General features: G+C 41.1%; 2 protein-coding genes across 8 annotated transcripts; one reads left to right on the forward strand and one right to left on the reverse strand.

Annotated features, from left to right (window-relative positions):
- The first annotated feature begins 346 nt into the window (after positions 1-346).
- LOC118779690 (protein S100-B-like) lies at positions 347-4,195 on the forward strand. The gene is made up of 3 exons (XM_036531884.1): positions 347-475; positions 3,623-3,831; positions 4,134-4,195. The coding sequence occupies exons 1-2, from the start codon at positions 347-349 to the stop codon at positions 3,770-3,772; spliced, it is 279 nt and encodes a 92-aa protein (XP_036387777.1). The 3' UTR covers positions 3,773-3,831; positions 4,134-4,195.
- LOC118779688 (bile acid-CoA:amino acid N-acyltransferase-like) lies at positions 3,741-16,773 on the reverse strand. 7 transcript variants are annotated; one of them, XR_005005037.1, is made up of 13 exons: positions 16,116-16,773; positions 14,669-14,808; positions 14,308-14,517; positions 11,551-11,650; positions 10,112-10,344; positions 9,355-9,530; positions 8,200-8,232; positions 7,041-7,126; positions 6,828-6,921; positions 5,787-5,867; positions 4,924-5,059; positions 4,076-4,291; positions 3,741-3,807 (listed from the first exon to the last, which is right to left on the reverse strand). XR_005005037.1 is itself a non-coding variant. In XM_036531881.1 (12 exons), exons 2-12 carry the CDS (start codon positions 14,781-14,783, stop codon positions 4,185-4,187), a joined length of 1,371 nt encoding a protein of 456 aa, XP_036387774.1. In that variant the 5' UTR covers positions 14,784-14,808; positions 16,338-16,773; the 3' UTR covers positions 3,850-4,184. The 7 variants fall into 7 exon arrangements, 5 of the variants coding, with proteins under 5 accessions (XP_036387774.1, XP_036387776.1, XP_036387773.1 ...); XR_005005038.1 differs by lacking the exon at positions 3,741-3,807 and adding an exon at positions 5,507-5,543 and having other exon boundaries at positions 4,213-4,291; XM_036531881.1 differs by lacking the exon at positions 3,741-3,807 and having other exon boundaries at positions 3,850-4,291; positions 16,338-16,773.
- Between the last annotated feature and the right edge of the window lie 322 nt (positions 16,774-17,095).

A 17,095-nucleotide genomic window follows, 5' to 3' on the forward strand; every position in this document is an offset into this window, starting at 1 on the left:
GCATTAAGATTGCCCTCCACTGGAGACAAGGGCCCTAGCCCAAACCCTGAAAAACACATGTGGCCAAACACGTTTGTCCATATGTAGTGTACCTCCTTATTGTTTGTCTGATTTTGTCTTTTGTGTCATTTACAGTACACAGTGCATATAATTTCATGTACTGTAATGTGAACCATTAATAAAGTGACACATTAATTAATATTTACTTAAATCATTTAATGTGAAAGACAGTATATGGTAAGTGCTGACTGGTGTATAAATGTTTTTGGTATGTATACGTTTATAAAGTGTGTTGGCAGTATCAAGTATTGTAGACTTGTGCCTAAATCTGTTTTCCTCAGTGACCATGTCGGAACTGGAGAGCTCCATGATCACTATAATACATGTGTTCCACAAGTATTCCAACAATAAGTGCACACTGAGGAAAGCAGACCTGAAGGAGCTGATTAACAATGAGATGACCCATTTCATAATGGTGAGCACCATATCTTTACTGTCAATCCTCAATAAAATATTAATTCTGTGATACAAATCAAATGACACCAGCAATCTTAAAACTGTAGAAGACACTTTTTCATGGATGCACAACACAATTCAACCATTATCACAAGTTAACTTGTGCTAATATGAAACTAGACTGCCTAGAAAACTATGGGAAATTGTATAGTACATACACCACCATATATCTCAATGTCACTAAATTACAATATCCATAACACATGGTGAAACTACAACTAAATAAACAGAGTTTGCTGCTTTTCAGCACTTTTGCACTTAATATTTGTTTTGCTTTCTGAACCAAAGCTTTTTCTAGTGCCTCTGCAGCTACAGATAGTTTTAATCTAGGGAGCCACTCTCATCTGTTTGACATAGTTTTACATAAGAACATATTATGATGAGAACAGGCCATTCAGCCCAACTAAGCTCGCCATTTCTTAATTAAAGAGTATCCAAAACTGCATCAAGTCTAGACTTGAACACAGCAAGGGTCTCTGCCTCAACTACATGACCTGGCAACCTATTCCATGTATTGATAACTCTTTGTGTAAAATAATATTTCCTTATATCAGTGCGGAACTTACTCTTTACTAGTTTTCATTTATGTCCTCTTGTTCTACAGACTGAACTCACCCTAAAAAATCTATTATAGTTAACCTTATTGAGTCCTTTTATAAATTTAAAAACCTCAATTAAATCACCCCTAAGCCTCCTCTCGCTAAGTCTAAATAGGTTAAATACTTGAGTCTTTCCTCGTAGCTTTTATATTTCATGCCAGGAACTAATTTAGTTGCCCTTCTTTGAACTTCAATCTTTTTTATCTCTAAGAACTTCAATATCTTTTTTATCTCTAAGAACTTCAATATCTTTTTTATAGTGCGGTGCTCAGAACTGCACACAGTATTCCAAGTGAGGTTTGACTAAGGCATTGTATAATTTCAATATAACCTCCTTAGATTTATACTCAATACTTTTGGCTATATATCCCAGCATCCTGTTGGCCTTTTTTATTGCTACAGCACACTGCCTAGATCCTGTTAAGCTTGGGTCAACTATTACTCCCAAGTCTTTTTCAAATTGAGCACATTCTAGTTTTTTCCACCCATGAAGTAGTCTTGTCTAAGGTTCTTATTTCCCACATGCAAGATTTTATATTTATCTAAATTGAATGTCATCTGCCAGGTATCTGCTCACTTTTGGATGCTGTTTAGGTCTTCCTGTATTACCTGAGTTTATTCTATACTATTGGCTAGACCCCCTAGTTTTGTATTATCTGCAGATTTTACTATTTTACTACTAACTTCTGCATCAAGATCATTTATGTATATAAGAAAAAGCAAAGGCCCCAACACCGATCCCTGCGGGACTCCACTTCGTACAGGACCCTGTTCTGATACAATTCCACAGTTACAGTCTGCTTTCTACTAGACAACCAACTTTGAACCCACTCAGTGATAGCTCCTGTAATTCCTGCATCTTTCATTTTCAATATGAGCCTCTCGTGCGGAACTTTGTCAAATGCCTTTTCAAAGTCCAAATAGATAATATCATAGGTTTGGTTTGAGTCCAAACATGCTGTAGCTTCCTCAAAGAAGTCCAGGAGGTTTGTTAAGCACAACCTCCCTCTGCGAAAACCATGTTGGCTATCATTTAAGACACCATTTTGTTCCAGGAATAATTCCAAATTATACCTAATGATGGATTCCAGTATTTTGCATGCGATACAAGTTAAGCTGTCAGGCCTATAATTTCCTGGATCAGTCCGGGCTCCTTACTTGTAGATAGGTACTACACTGCCATGTTTCCAGTCATCTGGTATTTCTCCAGTTTTAAGGAATTGCTTAAAAATAACTTAGCTTGCTTAAAAATAACATAGCTTGTTAACCACCTCTGCTAGTTCTCGGAGAACTCTTGGATATATTCCATCAGGGCCTGCTGCCTTATTTGTTTTAAGTTTTTGAGGTTTATCTAGTACTTCTGCATCATTTAAATCAATTTCCTCCATAGGTCTCTGAGAACTGAGTGCACCTGAAGGCATATGCGAAAACACTTCACTAGTGAAACTCTCCACAAAGTGGATCAGCAATAGCTTTGTTATCATAAACTCCATAACTCCATCCTTATTTTTTATACCTCTTATTTCATCCTTAACTAATCTTTTTCGACCGTAATATTGAAAAAAGCATTTGTTGAGTTGCTCTTTGCGTCTAGTGCAATCTGTCTTTCAAAATGCCTTTTAGCTTCCCTTATTTTTTTCTTAACTTGAGCTTGCATATTACTGTATTCTTTGCATAATCTTACACACCAGGGCAGAGCAATGTTCTGTAAAGTATGACATAACAGCTCAGTTTCCTTTAGCTAATAATATAGGAATATTCTACATGTACAATTTTAGTTAATAAAATTATAATGCAAAACTGCAGATTTTAGAAACTTAAGACAAAATTAACCTGTAATCATACCTTGTTGATTACTTAATAGATTTACTGCTACAAGCCTATTAACAATATCTGTGGGGACCACATAAAGACCAGTACACACATGCACACACATACACAGTCCCAGTCATTAGCTGGGTAGCTCAACAGCACCAGCAGCTGGTGATTTGGTGTGCCCTGGGTTTCCTCTAACCATACAGGGCAGCATCAGTGAACAGTCGGCAACATTGTATGACTCTGAAACTGTTACTGAGATGGAGACAGAACTTCTTTGAAATTCCCTGATTTCAAACAAGTGGCATTTCAGTACCAAATTCCCTGATACTGTGGTAGCCCACTCACAATGTGTCAGGTTCACTCACTGTTATATGCATACTAGGCCTTATTTTACATTACTGCCATTTAACACACACTCTTACCCAAAGTGAATTACAATTTTTACATGGTATCCATTTATACAGTTGGATATTTACAGTTCTGGGTTACCTGGGCTACTTACTTACATTAATATGCCTAACAGGTTGTACATGTACCAGGCCTTATTTGCAGTAGTATGCTTGAGAGGCCTTCCTTGCATTAAAATGCAACTGGGCCTTACTTGCAGTAAAATGCACACTAGGCCTTACTTGCAGTAATATAGCCTTACTTGAAGTACATTTGTGCAACCCTTGACTCTTCTCCTACAGAAAATCCAAGAAAACGACACGCTAGACCAGCTGTTCTCAGACCTTGACCAGAACGGGGACCTGGAGATCGACTTCCAGGAGTTCATTGCCATGATCGCCATGGTTACGTCAGCATGTCACGACCTCTTCATTCCAGAACACCGCCAGTAGGGACAAAGCCCGCATAAGCCAAAAGAGGGAGGGGTCTGTGTGTTCCAGTGCCGTAAGAAGTAATATTATTAATCCAGTTTCACATTCATTGTGGATTTTCACATTTTATTTAGAGCAAGAGCATTTTTAATCAAGGTGGTTTAATTCAAGTTATGTTTCTAGGCTAAGAACTTTTAATCACTATGATTGTATTTGTGTACGTCTAACTGTTGCAGTCAGTCATATATAACTAACCAAGTCATATATAATTAAACACTGCAATATTATTTATCAATAGCAGTTATCACAGTTTATAAAGTATACCTCTTTGTCTGCCTCCATTTTCCATCAAGGTAACAGCTTTTTTTTTTTTTTTTTTAAGAAGTCTCATTTTGTGAAGTGGAACCACTGGCTCCATGGAGTCAAAGGTCGGCTAACTCCCCCCTCTCAAATGACGGTCCAGAAATTCCAGAATCTTCTTCCAGCTGTGCTCCTGGGCATAAGCATGCGGCCCAAGGTGTCCTCCCCAGAGAGTGATCACTGTGAGGGACAGAGGCCGTTACAATTGGAAATGATATTGACCACTTAAGTGTGCTGTTACTCCTGGGAAAACATGTCAAAATGCCAATAAAAGCCCATATCTGCAATGCCAACAGAGTTACATCAATTCTTCACACACCAGGCTGAAAAATACTGATCTTGGATTTATGGCCAGACATTGCTAAGAAAGCTTATGAGTGTGTTAATATAACCTTGAAAATGGATTTCAAGACATACTGAAGTGAACCATTGCAATTTGGCTAAATACATTTCCAAAAAGGGTTTCTTCCCCCAGGGTGGAAAGCAAAACAATGCCTCCACAAAATTTCACTACAAAATACTGTAAGCATAAACAATACTGACAAAGAGACAGCAAACCAATACTAAATAAATGAAAGAAAATGTGAGAACACAGCCCTCTGGTGGAAAGGAAACTACTGTAAAGTTTCATTTCCCTAAGAGATGGTGTGAGCTTAAAATGCTCATTGTCATAGTGAAAACTGTAGTCCAAATCAAGACAATTTGCAATAGTAATGCCAGGCTACTTTAAAAAAGAGTCAAAGGTCAGCTGGATGACAGAGACGGAGGAAGGACAGGAGTCACGGGGGGTTCAAGGAGGTTGTATGCCGTACGTTTGGTGGGGCGGGTGCTCCACAAAGAAGAACGGGCGTTGGGCGAGTACGGAGGCTCAATCAGGTGACCTGCTCCTGGGTATGACAGACGGGTGATTAGGTGGGATTTGCCAGCCGCCTGGAGCCCCTCCTCGATCTAGAACCAAAAATGACAAAGGCTGAAATGAATGGGCCAATTTTACTGATTTCATCTGTAATCTTCCGTCACATGCAGTGAGATTAATACAGCTAAGATAATAGATTAGTATATTTATTCAGGACGGAGGTGCAACAAATTTGTTTCCACGAGTTGCTGAAATAATATTAATACTAATAATGATAATGTATTTTATCAGCAGAGGGCCTTTCTGACACCCAAGGTCACTTCATATAAATCACAGCAGCAATATACTAATATGTACGGTGGACCGTTAGGAGCTCTGCTTAGGAGCATTACAGCAGAAGTATATATTCCCCCTAGAAACATTTCCGTTGTTTTATTATTTGCAACGCGTTTCATTATTTGCAGCGCGTTTCCTTATTTGCTAGTGTTGTGAGTATTTGCATGTGTTTTCTGAAGTTGCAATGCATTGAGCCGTCTCACCGTAAATATGGCACACAGTAAACAAAATGATGCAATTCTGCAGTAAAAAAAAATTGAAAAAGAAGATTCGTGATAAAGTAACTAAAACAAAAAACATTATAACAGCAACACTAGGAATACAGTGCAAACAGCAATATTAATAGCAGCAGTCTAAAAATAATGCAGCAGTATTAAAATAAAGCAGATAAAAATTGCAACAATGGATAAAGCTAAATAAAATGACACACAGAGCCCAGGATGCACGGGGTTAATGCGAAGGGTGAGTGAGCTGCAGTTTCACCTTGTCCGCATTCTCCATGGCGGCGCAGCTCAGGTCGTCTTCACCCACAATCAACAGAAGGGGGCACCGCAGGTCCTCTATCTACACAACAACATAGGGACACGAGGGTCAGGCCACCAAACATGGCTGTCAGCTCCAATTACAGTCGGTCCGTTTGTGCGTGTGTGTGTATGTGTATGTGTGTGTGTGTGTGTGTGTGTGTGTGTGCACGCGTGTGGTTTTGGGGGGGGGGGTCATTTGTTAGGGAGGCGTGAGAGCAGCTTTGCTCCAAAAATGCAGCAAAACAAAAGGCAGCCAGTTTTTCCATATTAAGTAATGCATTATTAGTACTCATATTTTAGATAAATCGAGGGGCATTGGGGAAGGGGGGTGGAGGGGAGCTCTGCCTACTTAATACCATTATTACTCACAACACTACCTTTCATACCATCACCTTTCAATTGAATTTCCATGAATGTCAAACCAACATGATTTTTTTTTATGATGTTGATACCAAAACTGACATCCCACATATACCGTATATGTATATGTATATTTGTTAAGATGAGGTGACCTCACAAAGACCACAATGGTCAAAATGCTGTTTGACTTGACTTTTAAAATTCTGTTTAGGAGCATTACAGCAGCTGTATATATTGCTCCAGTAAACAGTACAATTTCATCTGCTGGAGGTGTTCAAGGCCTTTTGTAAATATTCCATTTGTTTTTAAAAGAGGCACAATATAGGTCCCCCTGCTATCTAGTGTAGACCCTTTCTTTCAAAGAACAGCTGGTTAGACAATACAAGCAGCACAGGGCATCTAATTCCAGTTCAAGGGAAACGTATACTAGTCAATGAAAATGTATTTATTTCTAACCCACAACATACATGAAAATTAGTTTACTAAAAGTATATAAAACATTTTAAACAAATCCATTTACCTGACAACAGAAAGGGGATGTGCCAATCAAAGAGGACGAATTCCTCATTTGTGTGTCAGTGCATGCAGTAACCTAACTTAATGCCCTTCTGTGTTTGCGCATACAAGAGATGTTCTGTACCTTCACCATGTGGTCGGGGGGGATGTTCGCAGGCAGTGACACGCCTCTGAAGCTGACATAGCCCTCTTCATCGTAACTCCAGTGCTTCTGGTCTCTGGGAGAGCAGGGGAAGAGATGGTCAGCTCAGTCACTCTGTACACCGGGAGAACTACAGTAATAGAGATGGTGACCATCAGTAATCTCTCCAAGGAGAGCCCTGTGTTTGTCACTCACTCCTGGAAGCTCTCTCCCTTCCCACCAAAGTCCACCAGCTTATTCATGCTTCCCATGGGCCCATTGATTCCAATGACACATCTGGGCTGGATGAGATTATTAAAGGATAAACAAAGATGCGATCAGACAAAAAGATATTGATGCAATAGTTACATATTGAGTAAGAGACCCACTTCAGCTATATGGGGAATGAAAGAAGATGTAACAAGGTGTTAATATCATTTCCAGTCACCTTAAAGCCACAACCACAGATGGAAAACACTGACTCTTGATGTCTCAAGGTCTGCAAGACCAATGCTTTTTCCTATGGTTGTCCAATGGCACCACTTACATGTTTTATGGCATACCCTCTATATGGTTACCAACATCGTATGGGTTCACATATCTGTACATCATCTGTATTGATATCTGAGTGGAAATGTTTCATTGGAAGTGTTTTACATATACAAATACAATATATACAATATATTTATATACAAATGCCTTAGTATACTCTTGTTACAGTCCAGTGGTGTTTTACTTGGATAGAACTTGATTTCTCAACATGCTGTAAAGCAATTTGGGGTGCATATTCTGTACCAAGGGTGCGATATAAATACAAAGATTATTATTAAATAATTCTGAGCATTTCCTCAATTTCAAAACCAAACAACACAGTAACATTGGAAACAATGCTATCATGCAAATCAAAAGAAACAAGATGTGATGATCACAGCTATGTCCTAATGATGTCACGTCAAGACACTTCTGTCTGGAAAGGGCCATGCTGTTAATGTTTGGCCCTCCATACCTTTACTTGCTATGGGAGGTGTCTGATTGGTTACTGTCCTGTCAGTCACACGCTTTGGGGCAAGGGCAAAATTGAACCATGGCTCAGAAAGCTCATCTTAACATGCTTAAGCAATCCTCCCAGCTGGAACCATAAATATTGACTTTCTGACACAGTAGGCCAAACCAAAAAAAGACCCTTTCCAGACTGAGGCATAAGTATCCTATACAACATATCTGCATCCTCACCAGGCCAATAAATGTGTGAATTTCATAACTTTTATGCAATACATTAATGTAGACTCACGCTAACAGGCAGGTGTGTGGCGATGCGCAGGGTAAGAAAAACCCCGAAGGACAAACCGAGCACAGCCACGCTATCTCCACACACCTGGGGGTGATCCTGCAGCAGTCGGAACGCAGCCTGTGGGAGGAAACGCACGTCCTGACATGCACAGCTAGCACAGGACTACCCGTCTGGCAGCTGTGTGTGTATGTATATGTATATATTTTATACCTATGTTATGTGTGTATGTTTTTATATTGGCGTTATTACATAATGGCTACACCAGTTTCCCCTCAGAGGTAAAGTTAATGACTTTAATGTGTAACTTAATGAGTTTAACAGGATATAGCTGTTGCTCTGGCAAATAAAATTTAAAAGATTAAAAAGATGTCTGGCTTGTTTGTAAAAATGGTACCTGGTGTTAAATGACATAAATTCGTGCCTTTGCTTTTAAAACTGGTACGCCCTTACCCGCAGTAAAATACTTACCAAAACCTACCAAATTACCATATCATATTTTTCCTGGATGTAAGAATTGTAACTGGTAGCATACTAAACTAGCATATTACACATTCATGCATTCATGAGATGTAATGCCAGCTAAGTGAAGGTGCGTGTTTTTTGTTTTAATCAAAGTGTGAGGCGCTACAATCATCAAACGTTCATTTTGTTTTACTCATCGGAGTGTCTGCCCATGACAGCTACCATGGAGGAAGCCTGGCAGGGAGATTCACTTACATTACATTTACATTTATTGGTCTAGCAGACACTTGTATGCAGGGTGACAGGAAGTGCATTCAACTGGGTTAGGGGTATAGTTATGATAGACACTGCATCATTAGCATTATCTTTTAAATATAGAAGAGTGTTCTGTCATGGTTAAGGGGTGTAGGCATCTTGTATTACTGCAACATGACAAGTTTGTGACGCACACCCTGCTATGAGGATTACCAAACCCGCGAGTTCCAGGGACCCAACTGACCATTCAACCATGAGAGAATGCTTGTATACTGTCATTAGTATTCATGATCAAGAACTCTGCATAAAATAACTTGAATTTACGGTTATTAATGCTTCTTCCTGAGAGTGGGAGTAAATGCAGATCTCATTATTGAGTTCCATACAGCGCCTGGGTAAGGTTCATTTAGTGGAATAACAGAAACAGGGTGGAATATCAGATTTTGGGAACCATCAGATATTCAATGATCAAACAATTCAATGTGTTAATCCAAATCCAACACCAAATTCACACATTCTTACCAAGAAGTAGGCGTCTCCCACATTGATGCGGTGGAGAGGCCCAGGAATGTCTCTGTGCCCAAAGTAGGCCAGAGCGAGGGATGCAAAGCCTTGTGAGGCCAGCAGAGCAGATCGATACTCCACCAGCCCCCCGCCCATCCCCCACAGGTCCAGAACCACTGGGAACGGACCTGGGCCTGAACAGAAAGCCAGGGGTGAGACACCAAAAGAGGTCCACATCCAAAACACTATTCTTACAAAGCCTTTGTAAAAAAAAAAAAAAAAACTACTTTTCAAATTATAACTATAAGCTTGTCCTGGACTCTTTGCATGCCTTTCCCCCTTTTATACAGCCTTGTTTTGGGATCGCCAATTGAGTGCTGGGCTCATCTCATTGCAATAACCTCTGCATTCACACAGGAACTCTGAGGGGAGATGAATGCAATCCTCTCATACACTCACAGGCAGCCAGCGGCTATTTTTCATACTGAAAGCCACACTGTGAGCTACAGAGGAGCAGGTGCTCGGTGGAGGATAGGAGCTACTCTGTTGACATGACCTGAGCAACTTGCAGATACCTAAAGAGTCACAGGGGGCCTGAGAGCGGTGAGAAGAGCACACTCTGGCCGATCCCCAGTGGAACAAGGTCAATTTCTTCCACTGTAGACCTCAGATTGTGGTCAAGGCAAACACCTTGACCACTGAGCCACTTGGGAGCCCATCCTGGACACCTTTATACAAATTCATAAATCCACCTTTGGTCTGATGCAGTTCTCACCTGGGGGTAGGAACAGGGTGCCCACCACCCCTCCTTCCCGAATCGCTACCCTGCGGACGCCAGGAGCCATGTACCAACGCTCCAATGTCACTGCAGCCAGCTCCTCCTCCTGCACCTGAGTGTCTCGTCCCCGAGCATCTCGGCTACACCCCAATGCTGTGGGGGGCAACACATGGCCTCGCAGCAGTGACACGCGCACAGTGAAGGGGGTCTCCACGTTCCTCTTCCTCAGCCTGCAGAGAGTGGCCAACCAATGGAATGGCACAAAGCTGAACAATCTCTACAGCTTGTAGCCACTCTGATTACAGAGTATGTGCAGTACTGCTCTTCAGACAATTCTTACCAAGTCACAGTATAGTAACTTTATGAGTGAAGACATCAAAACTATGAAATGACACAAATGGAATTAAGCAGTGACCAGAAAAGTGTTAAACAAATCAAAACTATCTTATGTTTTAGATTATTCAAATTGGCCAACAATATTCTTAAAACTTTTTGGAAAGACATTCATACATAGGCATCAACTCACTATTTATATTTGTCTATGCAATAAATTTCAAGCACTTAAAAATAAGTCTTTAGATCAAGATGTCTTTGATTGCATGTTTCACACTACCTTAATCAGATGTTCAAACTTCTGACTGGTATTGTACTTCACACAAAAAAGATGCAGAGGGTGCACATCTTTATGCAGACTAGCAAAAAGTAGAATCTAATTCTTCAGTCAATTATGAAAACTTTGAATGACAGGAAGTATGTGCTCTGTAAGGAAGCCCCTGGTTAGAAACTGTATGCAGCTGAAAGCAATTTTATGCAGTCTAGCAACATAGAAAGTCAAGGCCTGCATTCAATTCATTCTTCACGCTCTTGGCTTACAAAGAAATGCATGAGGTTATTTTGTTCCAATGCAAACACAATTTTCATCCATTCTGGGGATTGCTGAACTCACCAAACTGGTAGTTGTGATTTCTTTCCATTCATACAGGACAGGGACATTATTTACATTACATTATTGTCATTTAGTACATGCTGTTCTCCAGAACAACTCACATAGGTTACATGTTATCCATTTATACAGTTGTGTATTTACTGAAGCAGTTGTGGGTTGACTACCTTGCCCAACAGTACAAGAGCAGTGTACAGGGAGCAAAGAATGGAACCAGCAACCTTTCATTTACTAGCGCTGCTCCTTACCTCTACATCACGCTACTGCATTTCTGCTGCTTTTTTTTTTTTACACTACCTCTAAATCGGGACAGCTCTAAGCCATCAGGACCACACATCTGTGATGCTTCATTTATTTATAGTTTCCCTGATTTATCGAACAAAGCTGAATGCTGAGATACACGCATACATAAGGGAACACGCACCCATGCAGGCAAATCAAGTAAAGGGGTGTCTCCAGTGCAGAGTCTGTGGCTCTTGCCTGCCCTCCTCACCTCAGGCCTTCTCTCTCTCCAGGTGCTGGGAGCAGACTCCAGAAAAGACCCATTGGTTCACGACCAGTGTACGAGCCTCCTTGCGCCTCATCTCGGGACACTGAGACAGGAGAACAAAGTCAGGATACACTCTTAAGCACTGAGACAGGAGAACAAAGTCAGGATACACTCTTATGCACTGAGACAGCAAAACACAGCCAGGATAAACCTTTATGCACTGAGACAGCAAAACAGACTTAGGATACAATCTAACACACTGAGAGAGCAAAACACAGTCATGATACACTCTAACACACCAAGACAGAAGAATGCAGTCAGGATACACTCTTACGCACTGACACAGTACAACACTCAGCATACGCTCTTACACACTGAGACAACACAACACAATCATGATACAATATTAAACACTGAGACAGCACAACACTGTCAGATATGCGTTAAGTTGGCACCCCAAGTATTTAAAAAGTTCGAAATGGTATTACTGTTCGTTTGTGCCGGTTTGTGCCGTAAAAATTTTCGTTTGTGCTGCTATGGTTTTTTAGATATAACAAATTATATTGTATGTGCTGTGACGTCACCCAGCACCCCAACCTTCTTCGAATTGCTCCAAAATGGTCTCATTCGTTTGTGCCGTAAAAAGTTTCGTTTGTGCCGCTATGGTTTTTTAGATATAAACATTGTATTTTTAGGCGATGACGTCACTCAGCAACCCAAGCTTCTCCGAATTGCTCCAAAATGGTCTCGTTCGTTTGTGCTACGTTTGTGCTGGTTTGTGCCATGATAATTTTCGTTCGTGCGGTCATGCTTTGGATAAACACTGTACTTCATGGCAAAATTTCTGTGACAACTTCCAGAACGCTGCTTTCTCCATAACGAAGAAAGTGGGTTCTACTGTGCAACGTTTTGCTGGTTGGTGCCCTGAAAAAAACTTTGGAATTACATTATTTCCTGATAGGCCTACACAGAGCGCTTCAATGTCACGAGCAATAACATTACATGGGATCCCAGTAAACCTACGTTGCAGCGCTATTTGGAAATATCCAACACTTAAAAATGACAAGCACTTGTAGCTGTTTTTTAAGCCAGCTACTTACTTACAAGGCCTGAGTTGCATTTGCTAATTAGCTGGTTAACGTTAGTTACATAGTAGCCTTCAAGGTAATTAACGTTGTTGAATGACGTAGCGTGCATCTGCACTTGGAACTTCTCTTTCGGGGAAGGAGGTTTGGATTGCGAGCGGTCCCTCTTAACCTGTAGTGCCGTGATCACCGTCTAAAAGGGAAAGGATGGGGCAATGTCACATTTAATGATATCGACTTAGCCTACAGTTAATATCTGAATCCAACAGAACCCACAGAGGCTATTTTGGATTATTTCCAATAAAGTTTGAATGGCGTCAGCAATGATCACGTTATATCCATCTAAAAAAACCATATAGCAGCACGAACAAATACGTTTAGCCTATGGCACAAACGTCCGGGTGTTGGTGACATCACAAGTCCATAAAATATAATGTTTAGCCTATGTCTTTAAAAAAATGAAAACATAGCAACGTAAACAAAACGTACAAACGTATAGTTAGTTAGCTAGCTATCTATTTTGGACAAATTTTGAATCATTTCACACCTACCCTTACGTTTTACAACACAATTAGCTCCCTCTGAGCCGATTAGGCCTACAACTTTGTCCAAGTTCAAGTGCTGCACGAGCTGCGTTATTCGCGTCAAATCTGAATCTAAGTAATTAGCTGGCTTAAAAATAGCTACAAGTGCTTGTCATTTTTAAGTGTTGGATATTTCCAAATAGCGCTGAAACGTAAGCTTACTGGGATCCCACGTAATGTTATTGCTCTTGGCATTGAAGCGCTCTGTGTAGGCCTATCAGGAAATAATGTAATGTAAGTTTTTTCAGGGCACCAACCAGCAAAACGTTGCACAGTAGAACCCACTTTCTTCGTTATGGAGAAAGCAGCGTTCTGGAAGTTGTCACAGAATTTTTGCCATTAAGTACAGTGTTTATCCAAAGCATGACCACACGAACGAAAATTATCATGGCACAAACGTAGCACAAACGAATGAGACCATTTTGGAGCAATTCGGAGAAGGTTGGGGTGCTTGGTGACCTCATTGCCCAAAAATATAATGTTTATATCTACAAATCCATAGCAGCACAAACAAAACTTTTTACGGCACAAACGTAGCACAGACGAACGATACAATTTTGGAGCAATTCGGAGAAGGTTGGGGTGCTGGGTGACGTCATCGCCTAAAAATACAATGTTTTTTATCTAAAAAAACATAGCAGCACAAACGACATTTTTTACAGCACAAACCGACACAAACGTAGCACAAACGAACAGTAATACCATTTCGAACTTTTTAAATACTTGGGGTGCCAACTTCACGCAGGTCACAGTCAGGGTATCCTTTGACAAACTGAGACTGAAGACTGAAGAACACTGTGAGGATTCGCTCTCACACAGAGACAGGAAAAGTCAGGCTTGATTCACACTTACACAGAAAACAGGATGAAGAAACATCTCACAGTACAACCCTGTTAAATATGGAAACCTGAATAAAAAGGCTAGTCAAGACAGTTTACTGAATAGCCCAGGTTTGAAAATTGAGTTTATCTGTTCCAGAGTGTTGCTCAGTGTGCGTTAATGATATACTTCATCATCGGCAGTTTCAACACTTTCAGCAGAAGTGCAATATGCAGTGTGCACTACTGGTGTAAAGGTCCGGTACAACTCACAGTTCACCACACCCCTCCCGTCTGCGTGATAGTGCGCCAGTGCCTCCCAGAGGTCTCCGTCTTCACTGCGCATCCGGGCGCGTATTGTGATTGGACAGTGAGGGGGCAGGTGCCGCGCCTCCAGCATAATCGGCTCATCCATGAGCGCACGAGTGGGCATGGCCATCAGTAGAGGGGCAGGGCTGCAGGAGCTCCTCTGTCGCATGGTGCCTGTCCAGAATCACCACCCAGAATCAAGACTGAGTACACAAAATTATGCACCATCTGCCAAACACAAAACATGGCTGTGTTGTCAATGAGGACATTTTAATCGATAAACATTTTTTTAAGTGTGATTCAGTTTCCTCTATTGATCCCTTACCCATCATGCAGTGCAGCCATACTGTCTTCTTGTTAAGGCGTGCCCTTACCACAGAGAGGCCTAACAGCTGACGCAGTGCCCCCCAGTGGCTATGACATAAGAATGAACCCTGCATGACAGTCTGTCCACCTGCCCTGAAACTTGACACAAGTGGTAGTCAAATGAAAAATAAACAAGCAAATACAAATAAAAAAACAATATCTGGGTCTTCAGACAGTAATGTCTAGAGTGTAGACAATCAATACAAAATTGAATGAAGTTTAATATCCTTAATATCATTTCATACAGTGCACTGTGCATTGCATTATCTAATACCCGGTATCACTGGCAATTTACATCACTGTCATCCTGTTCAATACAGCTGGATGTCACCAGTTGAAACGGGATCCTTTTGCTGCAGAGCGCATACCTTCAGCCCTAACCCTTACTCTAGCACAAGGCTATTTTTAACTCTGACAGAAAGAGTTAATATTTTACCAGTTCACAGTCCCACATGACTGCAAAGCGTGGCCAGAAACAATTTACATTACATTACATTCATTAAGCAGACGCTCTTATCCAGAGCAACTTCCAGCATAACAGAACATAAGTGTATCCATGCAAGTTAAATGACCAACAGTGTCAGACCAGGCTAACAGCACCCCAAGACCAGAGAGTGTGAGCATAACTCTGTCCAAACCCTGCCCTAAGTTAATTTGTTTAACCTGACTAGACAAGAGAAGCCAAGTGTACTACCATACATGAGTCGCTAGATCACAGAACCCATCACATATCACAATACTACACATAATATAAACAGCAAGTACTACAAGTAACAGATGTTAGGGGGCAGGGATTGAGGTGGAACCAAGATGCAGTCTGAAGAGGAGGGTCTTCAGTCTACCTCAGAAGTTTGCCAGCTAAAATGAATGTATGTTTCAAGATATGAATCTTGACATTATATTACCTATATAGGATTACCTACGGCATAGAAACCTGCATGGATCCATGAGGACCAAGCCTTGAATCATTAGGGAAGAAATACATTTGCCTCTTTTTACATGTATAGATGTGCCCCCCTTAAGGCTGGCACTATGAATACTGGTTTGAGTCCTAAGTATGTGGATGAACGATTATCTTATGTAGAAGCTTAGCTGTTAAAGGCATGTGTTAATGGTTTTGCATTCGCGACTTTAGCAACGGACTGCAATGTGAATTTGAGTCGGATTTTGAAAACAGCAGCCAACTGTTGTGACAGACCAACAACAGCATGCAGGGCATTACCCTTTCCCCCAGTTCTGTTTCTCAGGTTTGGGAAAACCGTTCAAATTAATGTAAGACTTGAACCCTTCCTTTATCTGTTGAAACACGTCAGTTATTTTTAGCGATATACTGTGAATATTTCTAAAATGCATTATCAATCTATAACGTCAGAAGAGGTTGTAAGAACAACAGATGTTAAACTTACCGTATCCAACTACTGCTAGTTGCCCATGTGAGCACACCTCGGTCAGAAAAACTTTTGCCAACAGTTAAAAAGAACAACTGGAAAACGACTCGCGCTATTATATTGACTGGACATTGACAAGTGAGTTACAGTCACAGGCAGCAGCCAGAGGAGAAAACGGAACTCCGAGCAGAAGGAGTGCCGCGGATAAGCGCAGGAAGGAATATTTGGGGTCAGCATTACCAAGGTCCGGTTTGAGGGTATCATGCGCTCGCAGCACGTAGCAGCAATCGCAGCCAGACACACGTCGCTCCTGAATCCGTTGACGAAAAGAACTACTCAGATTGAAACAAAAAAACATTCTCTCTCTCACACACACAATATTTCTTGTACGTTGTACTCTTTATGTAAGTGAGACGGCTATCACGTGATTATGAAAAGATCATAGCCTATAATTTCCACGGCCCGGGGTTTCCGGATGTGATTTTTCCCCCTAACACTTGCTATGTTCTCAAAGTCTTATTCATCGTTATAAGTAATGGCTACATGGAGTTAATATTATTACGAAAGGGTTTCTAAGATAACTGTCCAGATGGTCATTCATTAGACATTCACTCTTTAACAGTCCTGTTTCTTCTCTTCCACGTTAGTTTTGCGGCACCTACATTAATGTGGCATCCCGATCCCAGTTTCTAGCAAAGCTGCTACGCACCCACCTGGGCAATTGAGGGGGCGGCAGTGCGATAGAATAGAGTAGATTGGAGTAGGCTTTTCACCCAAAGGTTACGAGTCTGACGTTGAACTTTTGGGCAGCGTACATCTGCCTGCTACAAACTCGACCAGCATTATGTGCTGAGCAACCTCTATGTATGAAACTGCCCCCTCATGTACATATATATATAGCAGTGGAAAATGTTTTACTAAGTGTATACCCCATCAAGGGTGTAACTTTGGGTTGAACATTGGGGGGGTTGAGGTCTCCATGAATATGATTATTTTGG

This window comes from Megalops cyprinoides, chromosome 6, assembly GCF_013368585.1.
Source record: "Megalops cyprinoides isolate fMegCyp1 chromosome 6, fMegCyp1.pri, whole genome shotgun sequence".
Taxonomy (NCBI): domain Eukaryota; kingdom Metazoa; phylum Chordata; class Actinopteri; order Elopiformes; family Megalopidae; genus Megalops; species Megalops cyprinoides.

Coding starts and splice junctions, on each gene's coding strand:
- LOC118779690 (XM_036531884.1), top strand. CDS start 347: ATGTCGGAACTGGAGAGCTCCATGATCACTATAATACATGTGTTCCAC. Junction 476..3,622: donor AGATGACCCATTTCATAATG/GTGAGCACCATA, acceptor CTTCTCCTACAG/AAAATCCAAGAAAACGACAC.
- LOC118779688 (XM_036531881.1), bottom strand. CDS start 14,783: ATGCAGGGTTCATTCTTATGTCATAGCCACTGGGGGGCACTGCGTCAG. Junction 7,127..8,199: donor TGCTGCAGGATCACCCCCAG/GTGTGTGGAGAT, acceptor AATCTCATCCAG/CCCAGATGTGTCATTGGAAT. Junction 5,868..6,827: donor CCCCCGACCACATGGTGAAG/GTACAGAACATC, acceptor GTTGTTGTGTAG/ATAGAGGACCTGCGGTGCCC.